Genomic DNA, 21,298 nt, shown 5'->3' on the forward strand with positions numbered 1-21,298 from the left:
TTGAACTGTCATTAGAACAATTTTGACGTTGATGTCATGAGCTCTTTTACAGATAAAAGCAGTGCGAAGTTGGTTACACTTCATTAAATGTAAATTACGATGGTAACATAGCAAAAAAGACTTATGATAGTCTTTCTATGGCTCTATTCGAGAGATGCGAAATCCAGTCGGTAGCTCACATAATAAAACTGCGAAAGTAGAGGTGGATTAGGCATACGCTTCGCAAGGACGCAAAAGAAATCTGTCGTCAAGCACTAGATTGGAGTCCACAAGGTGCTTGCACGGTTGGCCGTCCAAAAATATCTTGGAGGAGAACTGCCAGAAGGAAGTTGAAACGTCGTTGAAACTTGGAACGAATTCAAGCCTCTTGCAAAAAATAGAATCAGATAGAGGTGTTTTACTGAGGCCCTATGCACCAGTGGGGGAAACAGGAACCGATAATGATGATAATTAGTTTATTCTGAATGAATATTCAGTTTATTCTGAATCGCCCTAATAATTTAATAATGAATTCATATCAAATAGTTTATTTAAAGGAAAATATTTAAAATTTGTAAAATAATTTCTCGGTTTCAATTTGAACATTTCACCGATATTATAACTCCGTCTATGGTGAAAGAATATTTGTTTTGATTATTATTTTCTTATTATTATAAGATCAAAAAATTTTTTGTGAGCCTAAAAACTTAATTTTTTGTAATTTTGCAGTAGAATATCCCAAATATCCATTATTTTTCAAAGTGGAAAAAAATTATATTACAAAAAAATTTGTTTTAAATTTAAAAACATTACACAGATTTTCTAACAATAAACATGCAAATTAAATACTAAAAATCAGAAGAAACTGAGCACTGAAAATTAGTACTTCAAAATGTTAGAAATTATAAGAAAAGAATTATTTTCGCATTGAAAATATTGCACAGATTTCCAGGCATTATATATATATTCCTTTTTTGGGTGTTTGGCCGAGCACCTCCTCCTATTTGTGGTGTGCGTCTTGATGTTGTTCCACAAATGGAAGGACCTACAGGGTTAAACCGACTCCGAACGGCAAATATTTTTTATGAGGAACTTTTTTCATGGCAGAAATACACTCGAAGGTTTGCCATTGACTGCCGAGGGGCGACCGCTAAAGAAAAAGGTTTTTCTTAATTTTGGTGGTTCACTGAGATTCGAACCTACGTTCTCCCTGTGAATTCCGTCATGCACCAACCCATTCGGCTACGGTGGCCAGGCATTAGTACTTCAAAATTTTAAAAATTGAAAAGCTTAAGCATTACGATTTTGAATTTAAAATTTTTATAAATATACAAAATATTTAACTTTTTAGTTTAGAATTAAAAAACAAAATTTCAAATTAAAAAAACAAAATGGCATTAGCATTCTAAATTAAAAATTTTTAAACATTAAAACCGAAAATTGTGTTTTTAAATGAATGTCTAAAGCAATAGCATCAAAAAATTAATTCCCAAATTTGAAATAAAATTATGATATTGAAAATTATGTACATTTGAAAGAAAAAAAATTAAAATAAATTAGTTTTGATAAACTTAATATTGAACAGGTTTGTAAATTTGCAATTAAACATTAAAAACAAAAAATTAGAATTGAATCTCGGTGAAAGCAAAATTAATAAAAACATTTTTCTAATAGCGGTCGCCCTTCGGCAGGCAATGGCAAACCTGCGAGTGTATTTCTGCCATTAAAGCTCCTCATAAAAATATCTGCCGTTCGGAGTCGGCTTGAAACTGTAGGTCCCTCCATTTGTGGAACAACATCAAGACGCACACCACAAATAGGAGGAGGAGCTCGGACAAACACCTAACAGAAGTGTACGCGCCAATTATTTATTTTTTTTTTTATTTATATGAAAATATTTTAGATTAAAAAAATGTTAATATTACACAATTTAAAAAAAAATTATTTATACATTAAGAAATAAAATTTATTAATTAAAAATTAAAAACCACAAATTAACTTTTTGATTTGAATTTCAAAATTTGTATACATTAAAAAAAAATATTTTTAAATTTGTCAAGTAGGTGAAATAGTTTAAGTACCACTCTGGCACTCCCTAAAGTGCCATTTTAATACAATACAGGAAGAAATCTGCAGCCAGCCAGAGCTGTTGATGCCATGGAGCAGATTGATGGGATTTCTTTCGAAGAAAGGAGCATCCAGTGACCTGAATTGTCCAGCTGCCAGAACCAGACATTTACAGAGAAAGTGCGCAACAGTCTCCTTCTCTGAAAGGTCACCACAGCTTCTGCAATGGGCGTTAAATGCTAAACCTGGCTTTTCCGCGTGTATGCCGAGCATGCAGTTACGGGTAATCACAGAGAATGGAATGCAAATTGAACGGCATGGAGTTCCCAATACTTTCTGAGTCATCCGTCTATTGTCTCGTCTACCGAGGCCGCTGAGTTTTCAAAATAGCACATGAAGAAATCGAGCTTCATCTTTCCTGCGCTTTGCTGAGAAATAAGTTGTGCAATACCCTTTAACAACAATTAAGGAGTTGCCAATGACCGGCAGATGTCCAAGGCATCTGCATTACAAATTAATCTTTAATTTTTACTGTGCCCAACAGGTGGTGAGAGCTTAAAAAATTATTTATTTGTTTTTATTAATTTATTAAAAAAAGTTTTAAATTTCTTGCTTATTTACTTTCTGTCATCAAATGCACAAGTAAAAAGAATTTTGTTCAACCAACTTCATAGCCAACCAAGTTATAGGCTTAAACAGTAAAACTTAAAAAAAAAAGAAGCTGGTATTTAAATTATAGATTATATTATATTTATAATTTATGACATCTGAAGTACGTCTAGAAAGAACTTAACTCTAAAAAAAAATTGGCTCAGTACGACTCTAAGTTTGGAGAGTTAAAGATATAAAATAAGAAATTTTAAAATAAAATTATGTATATCTATTAATATATATATATATACATATATTTTATTTTATATATATATATATATTTAAATCTTTTTTATATTTCTTATTGATATACTTCTTGCCATCAAAAATACACACAAAAAGGACTTAACTCAAAAACAATTTTTTGCTTGACTCAGTTTGACTTGAAAATCAAAATCATCACTTCTTGTCATCTAAAATACATATAAAAAGAACTTAAAAACAAAAAGTTTTGTTCACGCAGTATGACTTGAAGTATGACTTGAAAAATGGTGCCCCTCATGACACATACTGTCACAGTTGTAAACAACTGGAGAAAAAGGAAACAATATTCTATTTCCTCTGCGAATGTCCTGCTCTATGGAGGGACAGAATGTTAACCCTGGGCAAACCGCTGTTCTTGAACAGCTGTCTGGTTTAGATGTCAACAGCCTGATAAGGTTCCTGAACCGCACAGACTGGATATAGTCATTCTGTAAATAACTGGTAAACAAGCTGGTAACGAGGATGTGGCAACAAAATGGTGCGGAAGCGCTTTTTGGATTCTGGAAGAATCCCCAATAAAACCAATCAATCAAACCCATGACTTGAAGATTGGACAGTTAAAAATTAAAAATACATTAAACTTATCTTATGAAATGTATTTAAAAATTAAAAAAAAATTATTAAAATTTAAATAATGAATTTCTGATTTATATTTTTCTTACTGAATACACATAAAAGGAATTTACTCAACTCAGCATTACTTGGAAATTGGATTAAAATTAAACAAAAACTGTATCTTATGAACTAAAAAATTATTTTAAATTCATAATAATTGTAAAAATGTTTCAAAAATATTAATTTGGCGTTACAAATTAAGAATTAAATATCAAAAAATTAAACAAAAATAAGCAATAATATAATTAAAACTAAGACCAACTGGACTGAAACGGAATTTTTTTTTTTTTTTTTTTGATTTTAATGAAGGGAAAAATTAATTTTTTTTTTATATTTTAGTATAGTAGAAAAATATTTTCAACAGGTTTAATTTTAAATTTAGTTACAGCGCCGTATTGCGAAAACTAAAAAGTTATTCACGATGCATTTGTATTACTTAAAAACTCAGGGGAAATCCAAAAAATCGGTAAAGTTCGGCCTTTATACGGCCGCTGGAGTGCTTTAACACGCATCTTTCCACGACAAGAAATGTAAATTTGAGTCAAATTAAATTTAAGCACTTAAACCTCTTTGACAGCTAATTCCAACAATCGGCATTACAAACCAAAAATTTACACACCTGCCGTAGTTCTAGAGCCAGCAAGCAGGGAAATTAGAAAACGAACAGACGTAAAGCGCACTTTAAGTTAAAAATACTTTAACGACTTGATTAGTGGAGCCCACTACATTGGTGAGCTGAGTAAATTGCGCTAAGTTATTAAATTAAAGATTTATAAAAAATATTTGTACATTATATGATTTTTTTTTTTTTTTTGGTTACTCTGAATTTACTGAATTTTCAAGAGGAATATTCGCCGCCAGAAATTTATCAGACTGCAAACGAATTGCAAACAATTTCGTCCAAATAAACTTGAAAAGAAATTATCGAAGCAAAAAGCAGCATAATGCCAATTGAAAAAGTATGAATGAAAAATCAAATTTCAATTGAGTTAATGGTTATTGAAATTTTCACGCTTATAGAAAAGCCGCGAGCAGCAGCAGGAACAACGAAAAGTGAAAAAAAATAACAAGAACTGTGATTGTAATTTCGAAAGAAAAATGTGCCAGAGTTAATGGGGAAATTGGAAGAGCACGAAAGGCAATAACAACAAATAAAAAGGAAACTTTAACAAAATAGTAATAAAAGCAAGGAAAAGGTGAAGAAAAATATTGAAATGGAAAAAAGAAGAAGAAAGCTAAGTACGTTGAAATCGCACATGCAGCACAAAACTTTTCCAATATTAACTCAAAAGTGTAGCAGAAGAAGAATATGAGCGTTAACTGAAACAGCAACAGCAACAAAATATTGAAACAACGCCACAGTAAAATCGCTCAATTAAATGCCAAATCCACATGGAAGTAAAAGCCATGCGCGCAACAAAAATTAAAGCAACAAGTATTGTGTGTATGTATGTACATAAAATTCAAACAATAAAACTTAGTACGAAACTTCGAAAGAGTAACTTCAAACCACACAATGGAGGCAGCAACAACGACTCTGCGCTACTGAATTTCCACTCAATAACAAAGCGGCCAAACAACAGTGACAAAACGAACATTCAAATAAGACACAATAGCGTACCACTGGCGGTAGCATGAGCGCTTCCGTTTCGTGCAACATGCCGGTGGCACAATGCCAATCAAGTATTTCAAACAATCAAGCCTTAGTGGAGCAGCAAAGGTAGCACAACAAGTAAAGGCAGCAACAAAGCCACCAAAGACCACAAGTGCGTTGAAGTCGCAATTTTGGCAACAAGAACATTCGTATACACGTACATATGTATACACAGGCATAAAAGCACGGTCAAAATTTGTCTGTTCACTACTTTTAGAACATATTTCAAAATATTTATTTGCCTGTATACTGTCATTGCATTGTTCAAGTTTGAAAGCCACTGGCCTGGGGCTAATGTTTCAAGGATTTCGGGGCAGCTGTGCTGAGCAACTAGAAATTCGTACTGTGTATTTTATTAATGCGTTAACGCAATGATTTATGTGGAGTTGGAGCGCAACAAAAGTGGTTCGCAAGTGTCTGATAAAGGAAAATTTGAAGTATAAGCCATTTTTGTTTTCTTTTTCTTCTTGTATAGCAGGGAGGTATAGGAAGTAGTTACCAGTGTTAGAAGTACTCAACTTGGCAGGAACATTACTATTAGCTCGCTTTGAACATTGTGTGATATTTCATTAGGCTATGTGTGTGTAGTTGTGAAATTGTGCTTTCCATTGGCGTATTTTGGACCTACGATATTCACAACTTTGATACTGAAAGATACAATAATGACATATCAGAAATTTAACTTGCAGTTAGACATTCATAAAAGTGCTTGCCCAACCAGATCAAGAAACAGAGCTGACTAACCAACGGAGAAGTCAACAAAGCGATATCCCTAGTGAACAACTCCACCCCGTACTAGTGTTCTTTTGTTCGTCTGAGAAGAGCCCTATGAAAATTCTCCAAGGAATATTTATATGGAACATTTTAATCCTCTATAAACCCAATGCACTTAATATTTTTCAGATTTAAAAAAATAAAGGTGGAAATGACGCATACTTGCAAGAGATATTGGGTTAAAAAGTTCCATAAAAACATGCGCCCTTAAATTTTATCATTGACGTTTTAAGTCAATATACATGGCGAATGAAATTTTATACTCGTTTTTTTACATGACTTAAATCAACCAGACCAATCAAGACCAATTTTGGATAACTTCAATGCACTGCCGAAAAATTGTGACGCCTAGGAACAAAACGGCGAGAAGTCCATTATTCTACAGGTCGTCCTTTTTTATATTTGTTTTGCTTGTCTTTTTTCATCCCACTTAGGCGCAAGAGAAGAGAAAAAAAAATTATTATTTTGAAATTTGGTTCTGTTAGTTTGATTTGCTTATATTTGCTTATGTTCCAGTTATAATTATAAAGTGTAAATTGGTACAAAGGAATTTGAATTTTTTGGTAGGAGCAGAAATGTGACAAAGTCATGGTCACCACGTTGAAAAAAGTTGCCAAAATTTTTGGTTATAAAAATCTTTATCTTGCACGTAAAAAGGGTTATAAAGCGATTTCTAAAATTTTATTGTAAATGTTATATGAACAGTACAATTTCACGAGAATTTTGTGGAATATTTTAACTGCTTAACTGATATACTTTTTGATTTTATGATCGCTTTTTTCATCTTTTTGTGTTTTCGGAATACTTATCTACTTGGATGACAATTACATTTGCCCTAAAAGTAAAGTCCAGTCTCATACCCTCGGTGCGGATTCCAGCTAACCAGCTAGAGTTAGTTGTGAAGCTTTAAGTCAAGATTATTCGATGCTCTGGCACAGATGCGGTAAATAGCTTAAACTTCTGAGCATTTACTACAATCAAATTTTTTTGTTTGTTCTTTTGTTTGTTGGAAGACTAGTTTTTCAGGTATTGACCTAAGCTCATGAAACGCATTTTTGGTGCAGTTTAGGTAAAGGCTTTAACTGAGATAAAAGAAAGGAGCATTGCCAAGTGCGCTACAATATTACCTTCAGCCAAATGTCTACGCTAAGAGCGTATTTTTTTTAATTTTTTAAAGGCTATAGTACTTTACGACTATAATTTTTTAAATTTTTACGCAAAGTTTTCTTGAATTAAAAAAAGAAATTTAAAATTTTTTGAAAAAAAAATGTATGTATTGTAAATTAAATACAAAATTTGAATTTTTTGGCATTTTTTTTTTAACTTTTGAAAAACAAGGTTGTAAATTAAAGATTATTTTGAATTTCCTGGAAATTGTTTTAACCTTTAAAATTAAAAAAAAAAACTTTGTAAATTAAGGAATTTTTGAATTTTCTAGAAATTGTTTTTAACTTTTTCCAAACAAAAAATTATAATAAATTAGAGATCATTTCGAATTTTTTGGAAATATTTTCAAAAAAAAGTTTGCAAATTAAAGATTATTTTGAATCTTTCGGAAATTGTTTTAAACTTTTTGAAAACAAAAAAAATGTTTTTCTAAATTAAAGATGTTTTTGAACTTTTTGGAAATTGTTTGAAACTTTTTGAAATAAACGATTTTTATAAATTATAGACCATTTTGAATTTAAAAAAAATTTTGTTTAATTCTTTGTAAACAAAATGTTTGTAAATTAAAGATCATTTTGAATTTTTTGAAAATTGTTGTAAACTTTTCGAAAAAACAAAATATTGTAATTTAGTAATCATTTTGAATGTTTTTAAAATAGTTGCAAACTTTTCGAAAAAACAAATTATTTTAAATAAAAATCATGTTGAATTTTTTGGAATTTTTTTTTTTAACTTTTTGTGAAGAAAATGTTTGTAAATTAAATATCATTTTGAATTTTTTGAAAATTGTTGTAAACTTTTCGAAAAAAAAAAACAAATTATTGTAAATAAAGATCATTTTGAATTTTTGGAAAGTTTTTTTAAATTTTTTGAAAAAAAATATTTGTAAAGTAAAGATCATTTTGAATATTTTGGAAATTGTTTTAAACTTTTCGAAAACACAAATTATTTTAATTAAAAATCATTTTGAATTTTTTGAAAATTATTTTAAACTTTTTGAAAAAAAAAAAACAAATTATTGTAAATAAAGATCATTTTGAATTTTTGGAATTTTTTTTTTTAATTTTTTGAAAAAAAAAAATTTGTAAAGTAAAGATCATTTTGAATTTTTTGGAAATTATTATTAAACTTTTGAAAAAAAAACACAAATTATTGTAAAAAAAGATCTTTTTGAATTTTTCGAAATTTTTTGAAGAAAAAACATTGTAAATTAAAAATCATTTGAATTTTTTTAAAAGTGTTTTAAACTCTTCGAAAAAGCAAAAAATTGTAAATAAAAAATCATTTGGAATTTTTTGGAAATTAAAAAAAAAAAACAAATTTTTTGTAAGTTGAAGATCATTATTCAAAAAGCTCGATTCAGACCAATTATAGGAACAGCATGCTTCTCTCAATATTATTACTACAAAAATACAAGGAATCCGCAACACTGGTTACAAATCTGATATGGCGCAAAATTAATCACCGAACTGGAAGATTCATGATTTTTGCAATAATATTTGACGCTTGTGAACCAGAAAGCTACAGTATTCAAACAGACAAAGCAAAGGAGTACATAGAGCTCAAAATTAATAAAAAATATTGCATCACTCAAAATCTTTTTTTTTTTGTTGATTTATTAAAAAGTCATTCAAAAACAAGATTATCTAATTATTATTCAACGAAATTTGTTGTAGAAAATATGTGGAGAGGCAGATCTGTATGGATGTCTGCAGCGACAGCATATTTGAACTGATGACATCTCAGACAAGGCACTCTGCCGAGCACGTGTGGTGGAGGTTAAGACGGCAGACCACTTTCTGTGCGTCTACTCGGCCTTCGCTCGAATCAGGCTTGAAGTCTGTGGCACTGGCCATCTTGGGTCCTTGACACCAAAATATCTACTCAGATTTCTTCGGAGGCCGGGTAGATTTAAAGATAGGGAGAAGGGAACCCGGGTGCAATACAATGGACTTAATGTTGTCTGAGAGTTATACCTGCTTGTTGTCCCGACAAAAAACAACAAACAAACAAAAATTCGATTACCTATTAAATTCAAATATCGCTAAACGTATATTTACGCAGACAAAGTACAGCAAAAGTACAAATTCCAGTTGGCATTTAAGTTGCCTTTCTGTTACTGGTGTTCAACACCTTTGTCGCAGTTTTATATAAGGTTGGCCAACAAGTCTTGCGGTATTTCCGCAAGCTTGTCTTTGCAAACGCGTAGTTCTAGTTGTATTCGTCGCATCGGTTCACGCTAGAGCTTTTTGGAAAGCTCTTTTCACGTGCTAACACGTGTTTGATTAATTGTTGTTTGCTTTTGGTCGTTCGTGAGTTATAACGTCGCAAACATGGAGCAAAATAAAGAGAAAATACGGCATATTTTACAGTACTACTACGATAAAGGCAAAAATGCATCTCATGCTGCCAATAAAATTTGTGCAGTTTATGGACCCGATACAGTTTCCATTTCCACCGCACAACGATGGTTTCAACGTTTTCGTTCTGGTGCAGAGGTGATCGAAGTTGCGCCACGGTCCGGAAGGCCTGTCGTCGAAAATTGCGATAAAATCGCTGAATTGATCGAAAGAGACCGGCATAGTAGCAGCCGTAGCATCGGCGAAGAGCTGGGCATGAGTCATCAAACCGTTATAAACCATTTGAAGCAGCTTGGACTCAAAAAGAAGCTCGATGTATGGGTGCCACACGACTTGACGCAAAAAAACATTTTTGCCCATATGGATGCATGCGAATCGCTTCTGAATCGCAACAAAATCGACCCGTTTTTGAAGCGGATGGTGACTGGCGATGAAAAGTGGGTCACTTAAGACAACGTGAAGCGCAAACGGTCGTGGTCGAAAAGCGGTGAAGCTGCCCAGACGGTGGCCAAGCCTGGATTGACGGCCAGGAAGGTTCTTCTGTGTGTTTGGTGGGATTGGCAGGGAATTATCCACTATGAGCTGCTCCCCTATGGCCAAACGCTCAATTCGGACCTGTACTGCCAACAACTGGACCACTTGAATGCAGCACTCATGCAGAAGAGGCCATCTTTGATCAACAGAGGCCGAATTGTCTTCCATCAGGACAACGCCAGGCCACACACATCTTTGGTGACGCGCTAGAAGCTCAGGGAACTCGGATGGGAGGTTCTTTTGCATCCATCGTATAGTCCGGATCTCGCACCAAGTGATTACCACCTATTTCTGTCCATGGCGAACGAGCTTGGTAGTCGGAAGTTGTCCATAAGAGAGTCCTGTAAAAATTGGCTCTCCGAGATTTTTGACAATAGGGAAGCGAGCTTCTATAAGAGGGGCATTATGAAGTTGGCATCTCGTTTGGAACTCGTCATCGAACAAAACGGCGCATATTTGACTTAAATCGCATTATTATAACCAATTTTATGAACAATTGAAAATTCAATAAAAATACCGCAAGACTTTTTTGACAACCTTATATATAATATTTACATCTACTTCTTTCAACTGATATATTTAATATATTATACATAAGTATACACCCATATATGCACTGAGCACATTGTTACATAAGTAATTCTGTACTACATTAATAAAATAATATATGAAGTATATTCGGCCTATACTAAGTTGAAGGGTCAGTGCTCATTCATAAATGCTTCCAATGGCGCCTAATGCGGCAGACAAACACTTCAACGAGCACACCCACACACATGCAAGTCTGTAAGAAAGTAAGCATTTGGATTTATTATTCCTTTCGTTTGGTCCGTGCCTTTTCTTTTACCTTCGCCTCGACGGCGAGGACATTTGCAATATGAAGATTAGTAGGCAATGAAGCGGTTATTGTAGGCGTACTGGCGAAAGTCAGCTCATCAGACGTTGAAAACGTTGGAAACGGTGTGGCAATGTCAATATCGAAGGCAGAATAAAGGTCAGAACATGTGCATGAGTGTGTGCATGCAACATATAGTTCGCGATTTTTAATACACAAACACACATTAATTTATGCAGGTATGTGCCAGTATGCGCGCATGTTATGAATGTGAATTTTTGTATTTGTATGATATTTTTTTCTTGATTTTCCGGCGACACAAACTATTTATGGTACTTAAGGCTTGTGTCGTCGGCCAGGCAGACGGCTAACTACATATTTTCATACCAGCTCGCTCAGTATTTTTGCAATCATTCTTCCACTAAGCATAGTATTTACGATTTCAGGAATCTCTTTATGTGCGTATGGATGTATGTGTGTATGCCACAAACGTCTGGCTTTAATTATTAATGCGTGAATTCGTATTTTTTCATCGTGAAAGTGGTTATTCATTTTCTTTACTTTGGCCTTACTTTTCAATGTAAGCCTTCTTAGGGGAAAAATGTGCTTCCACTTTCGCTTTTTTATAAAAGGCATTTAAGTTTCGTAGCAGCGTATTCTTCTTGCATTTTAACAGTTGGTGAATATAAATTTTGTTTCTCTGTTTTTTTTTATGATGTACACTAGACTACATCAAATCGTACAATCTTTGGTAAACTTATTGAAACTAAAATTACAATTCCTTGGAAATAACGAATTCGTCATTTTACGATATTAAACCACTAAATATGGATTAGGATGAGGCCCTTGCAAGAGGCCCTTGGACAAATATTCAAAATTCATCCGTTCTAAAGGAAAATGAGAAAGAAATGACAGGCGAAAAAAGGAAGAAGGGGCTTTGGAATTAGAGGATGACGACCAACAGGGGCTATTTACGTTCGTATTAGCCGCTTCAAGCTACTGAGGAATTTCCTCAGATGTGTAAAATTTAAAGCAGGAATATCCGCAAGTGTGACCCCAGATGTCTGAAACCTTTCCCGATGAAAGCAAGGCAGCTGAGAAGAAGATGCTGAGATGATTCCACTTCGTCCTCCAAACAGCTTCGGTAGAAAGGACTTAAAGCAATCCTAAGTCTCACCGCGTGGACACCTAACGAACAATGACTGGTAAGGATGCTTACCAAATTCGATAGACGCAGCTTTTTTACTCTTAGAAGTTCCCTTAGAAACACCTCCGATCTACCCGTGGCCAGAAGGATCTCACGACTTTGCACGTTTACGCACTAGCCCCTCGCTGAGTTAACGCGAGGTCCACCTTTCCAGAAGGAGACCACAGGTCTAATCTAATCTCCTCATTTTGCGATAAAACTATCTCCGGGCCCTCTGTCTAGGCAGCTCATCATCCCAGCATTCCTCTATGCCGCTATGACTGGGGCCCGATTAATTTCGAATGCACAAACAATGAGCCCAAAGCTCTAATTGCCACTTGACTGTCGGAGTAGATATTTACATTCCTTACAATAATTACAGAAGTGAGCAACCAATCCACTGCTTCATTAATTGCGGCTACCTAGGTTTGGAAAACACTATAGTGGTCCGGAAGCCTAAATTTCAGCTTGATGGGGAGCTGCTCACAGAATACTCTCCTACCAACTCTTCCGTCCCAATTCGAGCCATACGTAAACATCCACTCCTCCCTTGACGGAATTCAGTTAGTGTGTTTTTTTTTTTTTTTTGTTTTACTTTTAGTGATCCAACTGTAATTTATTACATTGTACGACAAAAGCAATCCTTTTTAAAATAACAAAATTTTTAGATTCGGAATGGAAAAAAAGTGTTGACTTATTTCTAGTATTTAAGTTGAATTTTGAACTTTTGCGCGTTAAGAGACCTATAACAATATTGTATGGAAAATATTTTTCTTGTATATTTTAACCCGCTATATTCCTCAGTTATAAGTATTTTTTGCCCTTTACTACAAAAGAGACAAAAAAAACCTATCTATTGAAGAGTTAGAGGATTGGAATGTTTCACAAAAATGTTTCTCGTTATTTTTCACTAAAATTGCAGGAGCGTCTGCATATGGGTGAAAGCTTTTATTCTAAAAATATTTATTCAAAAAATAAGTTGGAGTAATTGAGAAAATCTTCATTTTCCGCCTTGACAGTGAAGTATTTTTTATACAAAAAAAATGTTTATCAAAATAGTCAAATACAATCGACTTTAAGTGTATTTCACACAAATTACCATTTCCATCAACATCAACTCTCAGTGGGCACCGTGGCGTATACGCAACATTAGAACAAATGTAATCTTACATTTTTCCCGCCATTAAAACAAATACCATTGTAGATTTTCATCAATTCAGCCATTTTTCAAACATCCATTCGTATGTCTGAATGTATATGTTTGTATATATGTCCATTTGTATGTATATGGGCAACTGTATTGTCAGCTTTATGTGCGCATTGGCTCGCTTCTGTTAGTGCAAAGCGCGTGAATGGCGTTAATTTTCGCGTAGTATTCGTTACATCTGTGTTTTAAAAGTTAAAGTAAACGTTTACATTAAAACATAAAAACCATTCAACCAGCTGTCATGTTTTCCAAGGCATAAAATAACGTAGAAAAGAAGTGAAAAAAAGTAGAAAAATACGGTAGAAGTAAAAGGCAAGTAAAAAATAAGAAGAATGCATGCAAAATATGCGAACTGCATGTATTTTTTTCAATTTTTTTAATTTTTCTTACTTGTAGGTAAAAAAAGTGCGAAAAACTCTAGTATTTTCGAAGTTAAGTGCTTAGTAAGGAAATGCAAAGAAAAAATGTACAGAAAATTAGAGCTCAAAAAACGTGGCAGGAAAAAGCTTAAATGTTAACATAAACTATTAAAAGGGCACACTTAGTTTTCACGTCAGATGATGATAAGCAAACACTAAGAAAATACAACTGCAAAAATATGTAGTCATGAGCAAAAAAAAAACAAAATATGGTTCAAGAATACCTGAACTTAAAAATTACAAAGAAATATTTTTTATATATTTTTACACATTCAAGTAGTGCCTTCTTCACTTTCTCATTCATGCTCTCTTAGCGCTCATTGAACCTTCACCTCCACCTCCACCTGTTTTATATGCCATACCAACTAAATAAATTTAATTATTATTATTACTATTATTATTACTTTTTTTTGCTTTTCCCCCATTTACTTATAGTACAACACCTGCCTTCTGACTATTAAGTACCTTCCAATGCATTTTTTGTTCGTTTTCTTCCGCTAAGCTTTATGTTAATTTTCCATCAGTTTTCTCACCTATTCCCAGGCCCATCAGATGCCGCACAAATGGCAGCACATCTCCTTCCTGTCACCGATGTTTTGCGATCATTGCGGCTCGCTGTTGCATGGCATCACCCACAAAGGGCTCAAGTGTCGAGGTAAAGTGTGGCTGCCCCAGCCAAATATGTACGATGTTTAAAATTACTTGTGTGCAGCTGGCGGGCGCTGCTTTTTTCCTACTACAATATTTACTGTTTTGTGTTTTCTTTCGTTTGGTAGTTACTTAATTTCCACTTCTTTTCCTTTTATTTGTAATGCTTTTCTGCGTGCACTTTGTTCTTGTAGCTGTCTTGTTCTTCAATTTCATGATTTCTTGTTAAAACTTTCTTCTTCTTACTCTACTTAAACTATTCCTATTACTCTTTACTATGTACTTATTTTTCGCTACGCACAATCACTTTCTATTTGGTTGCTGTTCGTATATTGACTACTTAACTACTTACTACTGTCTTGTCTACTACTTTTTCCTCTTTCCCACACTGCCACAGTTTCTACTTAAAACTTTTACGCATTGTAATTCACACATTTCGTTTGTACTCAAGACATTATTCGATCGTCGTTAAGTCCATTTAAAATTAAAGAAATTTTCAAAGTAGCACAATGCAATGAATTAGTGAGACTGACAACGGCTCACAGCTTAGTTTAAGCGATTTATATTTTCATTATTTTAGGAATGATGCGCTGGTAATTTCCAGATCAGGTAAGCATTTAGTTTGTTGCTGACGGATAATCAAATATTTGAGCTTCGCTAAATAGATAATAAACGGTTGATTAGTTTAACAGATGGACTTTATTTTTGCCACATACCTCTTTAAGATACCAAATAATCGCCGTCAGGTGGTGCTGTAGTAGAAATATTTGTAAGAATCGTATTTATATGCTGACTTACTTCTCACTAGAAATGTTTCGTTATGAAGAAATGCTTTTGCGGAAAGTACACCCGCTAGGTGGTGCTGGAGTTAAGATGTGTCGAAATCCCCATATTTATGATCCAATTTAGTGCACACTTAAAAAAAACACAAAACAGGTCTGAGAATATTTGTTAGTTATTACAGAAGAAGAAAAATATTTCCAGCAAATGTATACGCTAGGTGGCGCTGAGGACAAAATATGTGAAAACTCTAATTTTTTCAGTGCTATTCGGAGCCCAGAGCTATGGTACTCATACTGCAACAGCTAATAGCGTGAAATTTTGATTCCGTTCAGACATTTTTGATGTTAGAGAAAATTTCGAAAACTTCGGTGAAAACACAGAAATCATCGAAGCTAAGTGGCATGTTAGTAGTCATAGCATCGCCCAGGAATTAAGAAACGACCATGAAATAGTTTTAAATCATTTGCGCAGAAACTTTACGCGAATATAATGGATTGCTTTTTCCCCAAGCTAATATTTACAATTTGATTTATTATAAATGGAAAACTATATTTTCTAATAGTTAGATGCGCTGTTTAAGTAGTAAAATCCTCTCTCGACGAACAAAACTAATACTTTATAAGCCTCTTATCATGGTCGCCTTTATATGAACAGTGAAAAGATTTACGACGCGCTAGGAAATCTCTTTGGAAATTTGCTCGTTGGCAACAAGGAATATCGCGGATGTTGGAATAATGAGTTGCATGAACTGTATGCGCTCCGCTAGCTGGGTTATGTCGACCAAAGTGTTACAAGCGCTCCAGCTCTGAAAGTATCAACGCCTCGTCAGCTGGTGGTAGTAAAGGAAGAGGGGAATGATTAATAAAACTAGCGAAGTTAGAGCGAGAAAGAAACGAGTGATGCGGTTTGGCAAAGATTAAGCAGTTTTCACGTTCATCAAGAAGAATAGAAATCAGTTCTAAAAGAAGAAATATATTAGCGGAAAATTTGCATCCGTTGTTATAAGAAAATTTCGAAATTTATATAAAAGAAAATGTTTTTGGTGTGAGAAATTTTCTAGAACTGTGCATCTAAAGGGCTTAACAGCAAAAGGAAAAACTAAATATGTACTATATATGGAAGGTGTAGACCGCAACGTAACACATAACTCAGAAATCGGCCGCTATAGCTTTGAAATGGTCAATGACTTTAAGTATTTTGGACAGAAAGATACATCTATTGCCATACAAGACAGGATACAAACGACAAATAAGTCTTACTTCGCGCAGACAAAGTTGATGAAGTCGAGATTATTTTCTAGAACTGAGAAACTCCGAATTTTCAAACCTGTCATAAGACCTAAGAAAGAAAGATTCTAAGACAAATATATGGACCTGTACGATGAAGACGGTACTTACCGCATTCGGTAAAAGGACGAGTTAGACAGATTTCTCAGGGGTCCAAATGTAATGAGATACATCAAAGCGCAAAGGATTCGATGGTATGATCACATTTTACGGGTATGGTCACATTTTATGAATGAGCAACGCTATATATATAGGGTATATATATGGCCGTTGCTCCTCCTCCTATTTGTGGCGTGCGTCTCGATGTTGTTCCACAAATGGAATTAGCAACGATAGAACTCTAAAAAAGATATCCGAAACGAATCCACAAGGCGACAGAAGAAGAGGTCTGCTGGGAAAACGATGGAGAGATGGCTTGAAGGCATATCTGATATCAAACACAAAGCTAACGATCGAGTGACGTGGAGGTGAATTGTAATGGAAGCAATGGTTCACGCCGGACAGGGATGCCATGATGATGATGATGATGATGTGTATCTAAAGGCATTGTGTTGCCATTTAGAAAGTGAAAAATTTGCTAAAGCTGCTTAGAAGAAAATTCAAAACTTGTTATTGTACAAAAAGTTCCTACAACAGCCAAAATTTTTTTAGCAGCTATTAAGAAAAATATTTTCTTTGAAATGAAATTTTTGCTACAAATCATTGCCCCAAAACCAAGTCATACATTACGACTGACTTATAAAATTGCAGCAGTTTAAAAGAAGCGAAGATAAATGTTTGTGGAAAAAGAAAAGTAGAAAGGTAACAAGAAAATTCCAACTCTTTTTTCAAAGGCTCTCCCCTCTTTTTAAAGGCTTACTGCAAAAAAATCTTCTCATGATTTGAAGCAATTGATTAATCCTACTCTTATCGGCGTGAAATAGTACTTTTCAGAACTTTTTTCGGTAAATTTTAATCTGTACGACTGGCTTAGGGATTTATTTCAATTGACAATTTCACTTCAGATTCATTCACTTCTTCAGTAGTCGATTGGAGTCAGAACTATGTGCTGAAATTGCATACCTAACCATTTTTTATCATATTTTAAAGTTTTATGCAGTTTTTGATTTTTGAGAAACAAATAAGTCCCACTGTCGGTTCTAAGATACCGGAACGACCAGCCCAAGTTTTATCTTCTCTACAACCTGCCTTAAAGAAATGTTTTATGCTGCCACTATTTGTCAACAACAAATTATCCTCGCAATATTGGTTGGTGCGTGACTACCAATCGGATAACGTAGTTTCGAATCTCTGTACGTGAAACAAAATGAAAAAGTTTTTTTCCAATATTTAACGGCCGGCAATTGCAAAGTGTATTTCTGTTATGAAAAAGCTTATCATCAAAAATATCTGCCATTCGGAATAGGCTTAAAATTGTAAGACCCTCTATTTGTGGAATAACATCAAAACGCGCCACAAATAGGAAAAGGAGCTGAACCAAACACCTAACAGAAGTGTACGCGCCAATTAATAATTTTTTTAATTTAATTTTATAATCTAATTTTTTTTAATTAAACATTTTTTTAATTCTACATAAAATTCTTCAACATATTTTGTACTTCAAGTGCAAAATTCCTCTAATTTTGTATGCCGATTCACCGCAAGAAAAAGTAAATTCTGACTTGACTAAAAAGCACCTCACATGTAAACTTTAAAAACGATGTATGACAGATTTTCTCCTTGGCTTCACTTAACCATATTCCGCACTTTTATAACTTCAAAAAAAAAAAACAGTGCAACTGGCCAGCAAGCGTTTACATTAAACAACTTCTCCGTGTGTACTCCTATCAAGCCGGGGGCGTATACGTGACATTTTACCCTTCAAATAACTTTAGAAACCTAACGAAGAGAATTCTATGTTTATGCCAAACCTGCGCCAACAAGTTGTGTAATATAATATTATGTGCCGCCGGCAATTCCTTTTTCTCGCAATTGAGTAGCAATATTAATTTTATAATAGAATTTATTCCAAACTTTCTGAAAGTATATCAAATAAATTTTTCATGTCACCGAATATTCGCCAATTCACTAAGAAAATAGCTTAGAGCTGTTTTTAATAAATTACATGTATTTCATTCTACACTGAAAGTCAATAACTTGCAATTTGCCCGAAACATAGAAACCAACTGGTGCCACACGGCGTATGATAAATCACCAATTTTAGCATACGAAGCAATTGAAATGAACAAATGGAAAAAATGTGGACTGCTTGCCACATATCGATTACTCAAAGGCTATTCTAAACCATTTTTAGCTTTTTTTGTTAGTTGAAAAAACGTTTTCAAAACATATTACTACAAAATTAATCAAAAAACAAAAGCAAGAAAACTAGAGACAGCTGACCCAAGTGAGCAAGCACACATTCAATTGTTGTGGAACGACCACAATTTGTTTACAAATTTTGTATGCAAATAATATTTTATGTAAATGCAAAGAAAAATCAGGACACATGAGAGAAAATCGTCAACGTTGCAAGGAAGAAATTGCGCAAAACTGACACTAAAAATACATACTCGCATAAATTTTTTATTTATTTTTATACAACTATATTAAATATATTTTTGTAATGACAAAAACGCTGAAAGTAGGCACAGGGGTTCGTTCAGAATTTGCCTGCACATTTGAGCACCGTCCTAAAAGTTGGCTAGGGGAATAACAAAAACGTATATTTTACAGCTGTAATGCGTTAAGCAAGTACTGAAAGGTATTTCAATGTGTGTGCAGAAAGAAAAAACAAAGGGAAGCATACATTTGCATTTGTATTGGCTTATAGTTGTAGGTACAAGTAGATACCTTCACGTATGAGTGTTCATTGGGGTTCGCATTCAAACGCATGGGAATACATTTGGAACCCTCCAGGCATTCGCTGTTCTCCGCTTTTGAGGACAATGCAAATTCCGTTGCTGAACCCAGCAAAAAACCCTTAGCATGTGTTGAATATTTAATAAGAAAATATGAAGGAAAATGAGTGTGAGAAAATTTCCAAGTACAAGAATGTAACAATCGGATTTAGTCGCGCTTTAGGCAATTCTTTTTTTTTAGTTTTAACGAAAGGATTTGCAAATGTCTCATGAATTTCATTTATTTTAGTGGAATAATTTAAAATTTTTGTTTAGTAAAATTTTTTTATTAGTCACCATTTACCAGTTTTTATGCCAGATTTTATAGCAGCTTAATTCACTATTTAATACAAATTTGTGTTAAGTTATGACAATTCTCCCTTTTACTGGACTTTTAGAAAGTTTATGTTATTATAACTTTTTATGCCAATTTTATACGATTTTCAATTTTATGCCAGTTTTCATATAAGTATATAAAATATTTTATAATTAACTGAAACACTAATTCGTGGTATAATATCGGTCATATTAGTAAACCGGTTTTTACAAATTTTACTTTCTCTTCTTTTATACCAGTTTTATTGTTAGTTTTTATATTTTTTTAGCAAAATACAATCTGATTAGCTCCTATTATTTCTAAATTTCACAGGTAAAAATACTTACTATAATTTAGACTAGATTTGCACGAGTTTATACCAGTTCGAAAAATAGTTATGTACCTAATTTCGCCTTAGTTATTATATTATTTTTTCAGCAAAATACTTCTGATTTGCTCCCATTGTTATACAAATTTCTTTTTACTGCTATACCAACCTTTTACTATTCTTTTCCAACTATTCTACTGGTTCAAGGTATGATATTTTGTATGTATTGATAGATACCTTGACAGTAGCGTCTTTTTACAATTCAAGCCTTTTGTCAACACATTTATAAACTGCGCACAACAATCTTAAAAGCTCAACAAATGGCGAAATGCTTCAAATGGCATGAATGCCAGGCAAAACTGGCAACAAACAAGAGGAATTTCTTGCACTGGCAAGTTCCCCCTAGCTGACTGGTGAATTGTCACGCTGATAACCACAATACCCAACGTGCCTTCCTTGCGTGTCCTTTCCCAGCACTAATATTTGCATTGCCTATTGGCTTTCATTGCAGGGTGAGGTGATTTCGAAACATGCAAGCGACTGATGAGCCTCGTTTAGTTGACGAGCAACAGCAGGCGCTGTGCTTTGTTGTTTGAAATTTCGGTTTGATGACATACCCGTCAGCTTAGCGATGTTGTGTTGTTGGCGGTTAGTTAAGGGGTTTATTTGTTGGTAGAGTCTTTCAATTTAGCTGCTTTGTTTGTGTGGCATGCCCGTCGGGTGGCATCTGTTGGTTTGGTTGGTTAGTAAGTTGCCCCAAGCAATTTGGTCAAAGGGATCTGCTCATTTTTGCATTTTGCCACTCAAACTGCTGCCTACCTAACTACATGTGTACATATATGGTTCATCGGGTGCTTATGTTTGCCTCATACAAGGCTGGGTTAAATAAAGAAACACTGTTGCTCATTCTGATCTTTCCCTTCACTCACAAACAACCTCATCATCGTTACAAGTCGTGGCATTATATGACGAGCCTAATTTTGCGCATGTCTAGGAAATTTCGCTAATATGACCTATATGCCAACAAATATGCGCATACGTCGATGTGTGTGTAACAATTCATTTTAAATATAGCCAACAGGCAAAAAGGCAACAAGAACTTAGGAAAGTCAGAAAAACCATAGAGCAATGATGTGAGTTTGGGCAAAAATAGATATACAGTTGTATGATACATATGTAGGGTCAGTGGGAAAGTAAGAGAGTAGGGGCGATGATGGTACGTTGATTTTATTGGTTTTTCTATTGAGTTAAGTCAAAATCAAAGTGGGGTCCTTCGTATTGCATGCTGGTCATAGGTATGTTGATACAGGCATAAGTGAATATTTACTTAAGTATTGGTTTTATTT

At 34.0% G+C, this 21,298-nt stretch overlaps 1 protein-coding gene across 5 annotated transcripts in view; it reads left to right on the plus strand.

Annotated features, from left to right (window-relative positions):
* LOC129243817 (protein kinase C, brain isozyme-like) overlaps window positions 1-21,298 on the plus strand; it is a 105,320-nt gene that overhangs the window by 51,373 nt on the left and 32,649 nt on the right. Inside the window, exon 4 of one of the 5 annotated variants that reach the window (XM_054881145.1) lies at window positions 14,237-14,367. The exons of 3 other annotated variants lie outside the window; for them this stretch is intronic. In XM_054881145.1, coding sequence (XP_054737120.1) covers window positions 14,237-14,367 — 131 coding nt within the window. The remainder of the gene's footprint in view (window positions 1-14,236; window positions 14,368-21,298) is intronic. One more of the 5 variants, XM_054881144.1, reaches the window with a different exon arrangement.

This window comes from Anastrepha obliqua, chromosome 4 (assembly GCF_027943255.1).
Source record: "Anastrepha obliqua isolate idAnaObli1 chromosome 4, idAnaObli1_1.0, whole genome shotgun sequence".
In the NCBI taxonomy this organism is placed as follows: Eukaryota; Metazoa; Arthropoda; class Insecta; order Diptera; family Tephritidae; genus Anastrepha; species Anastrepha obliqua.